Raw genomic sequence first — 5,570 nt, forward strand, 5'->3', positions numbered from 1 at the left:
CAATGGTTTAGGGGTGCAGGGATGGCGCAGTGGTGGGAGCACTCGCCTCCCACCAATGTGGCTCGGGTTCGATTCCTCGACTCGGCGTCATATGTGGGTTGCGCTTGTTGGTTCTCTAGTCTGCACCGAGAGGTTTTCTCCGGGTACTCCCCTCTCCTCAAAAACCAACATTTGACTTGATGTGCGTTGATTGTTAATTTCACTTTACAGTGTCCCCAATTAGTGCTCCAGCGCTAAATCGACTAGACACTTAAATAAAGTTACTTTCCTTTCCTTTCCTTTTCCTTGTTTCTAATCGCCTAAGCCTCAAGCTTCAAGACAAAAAGTCGGTTTACTTGAACATGATATGATCTCTCTGCTTCTGCTTCCAAGTGAACCTCATTGTGTCTTCCAGTTAAAAGGGTGAATACATACAAACCCCAACATGTTGAGAAGGATAAAACACTTCCAAGTCTCGTGGGAGGCGACGTCATCAGTAAAGTTGCCTAGGTACTTGATATCCCTAAGCAGATATCTATGCCTCGGCAAACCAGTGACGATCTTGAATTCATTGATCTCTCACTAAATACCATCCACAGACATAATTTTTACACTGTTTTAATTTCAAGGCCAAACCAACAGGACTTTTTGTTACAGGGGCAACATAGTCTATGAACCTAGGCTAAGCATGCCACCAGCCTAAATAATTTTTACGCTGCTATTGTGACTCAATGACAACAACTTTTCAGCACATGTAATCTTGGATATTTTATTCGATTTTGCTTTTTTTCAAGCACAGTCTAAGTATTCTTATGGAATCTATTTCTAGTTGTAATGGACGGTTCCTTGAGAGATCTCTTGGTGATATCGACTCCGTAATTCCATGTTGATGATAATGATGATGAAACAGACACGCCTTTCTGCACTCTGCTGTCGGAAGCCGGCCCAATTGTCAACAGTCTCTCTCGTTTACCGTATGTCTTTACATAACATGGGCTGTACATGCATTCTGGACGTCTTAACAGCTTTTCTGACATTGGTTTTATTGGAACCGTTCGGGTAACGTCTAATTAATATGATAAAAATTCAGATCAGCTATGCGTATTACGTTTAACGAGGCCTACGCTGCTCTGAGGAAAGCTGCTTATTATTATTTGAAAAGGAAAGAAACTTACTTCATCTTTGTCCCATGTGATAATATATCTGAGGCTTCTTCCTCATACTACTGAATGCTCTTTACCTGTGCAATGTTGCAGTATCTCTACGCTATAATGAACCTGACTTAGTCTAGCTTGCTAATCTGTCTAAGTTCCTTTTTTTTTGTCGGCAGTTCATTTTGTCACTCGTTGATGTGATGTGAACATGCCTCATCCAGACGTCTTAAGACTTCTGTCAGCTTTTTGTCAAGGATATGTGCTTCTGGCAAATGTTGATTCACATCTATGGCTTTCAACTGGTAGCTGATGTGGTCAAAGAACTCTTTGAATCTTTCAGTTGAAACATTTGAATCAGCCTGGTTTCGAGGTGGTTGGCTTTTCTCACGTTTCTGCAATGCTCTTGCATCACTTATGGCATCATTTAAAGATGATATGAAGAAATTCATCATTATGATTGTGATACCGAAAAGAAGAAGACTGACGAATACGTGACCAAACACAGGCACCGCTTCAACAAGTTCCTTTACTGGTCGAGCTTTCACCTTTCCAAGAATTATTTCAAGCTGAAAGGAGAATGATGGCCAAAGGCTGGAATAACGAGAAACAATGGTCCCGAAGAGCAAAATTCCTGCTTGAAGGAATGCAAAGAACAAAACTGAAAGAATAAGGAGATAAGAGTGCAACTTTTGCAACCAGATTCGCAATGCACTAGAAAACACTTTGGTATACATATTAAAATACGTCAACTGCAACAGCTTAACTGTGGTAAGAAAGGTAAGGGTGGCTAAGACACAGTTTTCAACATCCTCCAATAGAACAGCCGACTGGAAATTGACTGGAGCAAAGATGTTGCGCTCCAAGTATTGTAGAATGTTTGTAATATGGTAAGACTTGACAAAGCTGAACACCAGAACAGAGAGGGACGTGCAGAGTAGCGACACATCCAGCCAACACCAAACAGAACGGGTGTAATGTCTTCCCCGGCGAATTATGGTGGTTGTGGTGTCAAAGCCTTTATAGAAAAACATGCTGATGAAGATAACAAAGCAGAGTCCTTGAAAGACTTGGAGGACGGATTCAGTATTGTGTAATGAGATGGTGTTGATTTGCTTAAACGATACAGCCTGTCCTGTTTGAAGCACTTCAAAGAAAAAGGAGCAAACAGCTAATGTGCTGATTGACTGGCTAAACAAGGTAAACTCTACGATCACAGCTGTTGTTTGACGGTCAATCCAATGCCCTGATTGTAAAGAATGAACAACAGTACGCGCAGTTTCCTCATCATAACCCAAGTCAGCAGAGTACCCTCCTCCACCATACCACCCATGATGTCCCCATGTTGATGACGCATCGAGTTCTTCTGCTGTTTGATACACCCATGGACGAGAGCAAGGGAAAATTCCACGTTTGGGAATGAATGGATCTTTGGATTCCTTGACAAAAGAGTAGCAATCACGAAGTTCAAGGGGAAACCAATCCTTGATCGTGTGTGCTGCGGAGCATTCAACTGAAAATAAGAGACAGGTGAGGTTAAAGCCAGAAAAACATGCGGTTATTGAATCTAATAAAATGAAAATGTCAGGACAACGTTTTACGTTTGAGCAATTTTCATACCTACACGTGAATTTAAAAAAATGTTCGTTATGTTTCCTTATTAAAATGCAACTGATCTGTTTTTAAATAAATAAATAAATAAATATTCTCCTAATAAAGTGGCACACGTGAGGACCTTTCTTCTTTAGGTAATATTAATCCTCTTGATTTTCAGATGTTACATACGACTTCGACACGACTAAAAACCAAAGCAAAAAAAAATGAAAAAGAAAAAAAAAAACCTTTTCCTGCTCTAAGCTGACGAAGTCGTAACATTCCAATCACAGTAGCTTTTAGCTCATCCCCTGCCTGTTGGCACTCTCGGTAATTGGATTGATGGGGACTGAGGTAGAGATGTGGTACCAACGTTTTGTTCATCCATTCCCAGAAGGAGGTGAAAGTTGTAACCTAAATGGGAATTGACACAAAATGATGCAGAATATGTGATGGATAAATTTATTTAGATTATTTTAGTGAAATCAAGTATTTAAGTTTCGAACTTATAACTTTTTTATAACTTTGGAATTAACTATGATCTTTCAGAGACACGATCCATGATCTAATAAAACACATCACAATCGTATGTCTCCAGCGCAAGAATTTGTGAATATAAAATTGTCACAATGTCTTTAATTAATCTGGGCGATGTAAAAAATATCTTGAAAAATTCAATAAACTTACTTATCAAATGATTATTATATACTTAGATCTCATTACAGAGTGGCTTGCTCACGAAAAGATATTGCTAAATTTCCTAGAGTCAACAGTTTATGTAAAATAAATTAATATTTGAAAAATCATATTTAAGATTTGGTTTCTTTTTTCGCGTTGCAAAAATATGATTTTCGAATCAAATAGCGTGTAGTGGGTGCAGCCGTGAAAAGCATGCAGAAGGACCCGCAACATCGAAACGAGGCCCATGAAACTAAGAAAATAACAAAACGTTTCTATAAAGAGGCTATTTTATGAAGAAAATGTGGTCCTGGGTCAGTGGGAGAGTAACACATGTACATAACAATTTGGATTTATCAAACGAGTCGAAAAAGATCGAATTGCCTCAGGAAAACTATTGAATGGCTGCCATTTCGAACGTCAGCCCTTTGTTAGGACGAAATGAGGAATTGGGGGTTTCTTGTAGTTTATATAGGGAGTGGGAGTACTATGCAATTGGTGGAGACATGCTAATGAAAAACAGTGATAGACTAGTAGAATAAAGAGCGCTCATTGGTTCAACAGAGTATGAAAGTGCAGCTGACTTTCAAAATACATTTTTGCCCGGAAAGGTTTGAGGCTTTTCGTGTTTCCTTAGTGTAGGTGAACACCACAAATTGTTGTGTTAAGGGTGGAGCGTTTCGAAAGCGACAGGTTTCGATGCATCTTTGTTATTTTTTCAACTTTTCGAAGTCTTTTCTCGGTCGAGTGGCAATCGGACTTGTCGCTTTTCGACTAAATCAGGTAATCTCGGGTGTGGAAAGTCCCAGATCAATTTCTCTCTATTCATATTTTTGAAAAGGTGAAGGTGATTTCCTTCTCTTTTCACAAAATTTAAAAAAAAGGTTAAAAGGCTGTGTTGTGAGTCAATACCTGTTCAAAATATCCGGTGTGAACATCAAGAAATTTCGCGAACAGATACCGCGTCGAGTTTCTGTTTCCATATGATAACGCACCAATTATGGCAAGAAAAGTCATATAAAATCCTATTTGGCGAATGGACGAACGACGTTTGGCCTTAGCAACAATCTCTTTCTTCAGTCTTGAGAATTCTCTTCCTGACCTTGGGAAAGCTGTCACTTTGTCCGGTCTCATTTTTTCACGGCGTTCGAAAGATATTTTCTTTCCTTTGCACTTTGCCAACATAACGGATATAGCGACAAGTACGAGACATTTGCATGGCTGCACAACCAGAATGTCTTCGAAGAAAGAGGTGGTGACAGCAGAAATCCACTCTTGGCTTTTATCGCTCCCCCAAAGGAGGCTGTAAGAAATGGTCACAATGGCCGACGACACAGTCATTATACTACTCACGGCATACATACCGTAGAACAGACAATGCCACCAGCGTGAATGCTCCGCGCGGAAAAACGATGTGGTTTTCTTAAATAAGAGAATAATAACGTGAACAGGAATGGTAATTATGGTGCTTTGAACACTGACCATCGCCTGTCTTGCTGAAAATTTAAGTGGTCCAAGGTTGATGACTTGGTAGGAATGTGTTTCCCAGCGATAAAATGCAGCACTGATGGCCATCGTACAAAGAAGGAGGCAAACACAGGACGAAAGCCTTTGAACTCTTGTAAAATTGTCCCCCGGAGTCTTAGTAACAACGGAAAACCAAAGGTGGCCATTGGAAAACATCTCCTTCAGAGCCACATTTGTGATACTTGGACCGGAACAGGAAGGAACTTGAAGCACTTCACAAGAGTACGATTCAGTTTCTAGAGAAAGCCATGTGTCAATTATAAATTTCCAGCAGGTTCCAGTGCTGATGTTCGTAATGCTTACCTCGTCCAAATACCAAGATGGATCCTTGCCTGAGTTGTCATGCCAGATACGAAGAGAGTAAACTTCACCAATGTCTTTGTTCAAAATTACTTTAACGTTTTGTTCAGTTCCTCGAGCGAAAACTGAATAAGACACATCACTACTTTCCTTCACTATTTTCAGAATACCGCTGTTTCCTTCTACTCCATACATAATAAGGGATACATTGGATGTTGTTCCTGCACCTGCCCAGACACCAGTTTTTACGGTTAACTTGTAGCTGTATGGGCTGTGCCCTTCTGATCCTTCTTCGTTACAAATTATAGTTTTTTCTCTGTATTTATGATGAAAATAAAATAA

General features: G+C 39.9%; 1 protein-coding gene across 1 annotated transcript in view; it reads right to left on the reverse strand.

Moving 5' to 3' along the window:
* Nucleotides 1-797: 797 nt before the first annotated feature.
* The window catches only part of LOC138020576 (polycystin-1-like protein 2), a 9,794-nt gene continuing 5,021 nt past the window's right edge, over nt 798-5,570 (reverse strand). Inside the window, exons 4-6 of the mRNA XM_068867537.1 lie at nt 4,314-5,570; nt 2,972-3,137; nt 798-2,643 (exon numbers count right to left, since the gene is read on the reverse strand). The exon at nt 4,314-5,570 is cut by the window's right edge and continues 37 nt beyond it. Coding sequence (XP_068723638.1) covers nt 1,319-2,643; nt 2,972-3,137; nt 4,314-5,570 — 2,748 coding nt within the window. The 3' untranslated portion in view covers nt 798-1,318. The remainder of the gene's footprint in view (nt 2,644-2,971; nt 3,138-4,313) is intronic.

Source organism: Montipora capricornis, chromosome 10 (assembly GCF_036669925.1).
Source record: "Montipora capricornis isolate CH-2021 chromosome 10, ASM3666992v2, whole genome shotgun sequence".
Classification (NCBI taxonomy): domain Eukaryota; kingdom Metazoa; phylum Cnidaria; class Anthozoa; order Scleractinia; family Acroporidae; genus Montipora; species Montipora capricornis.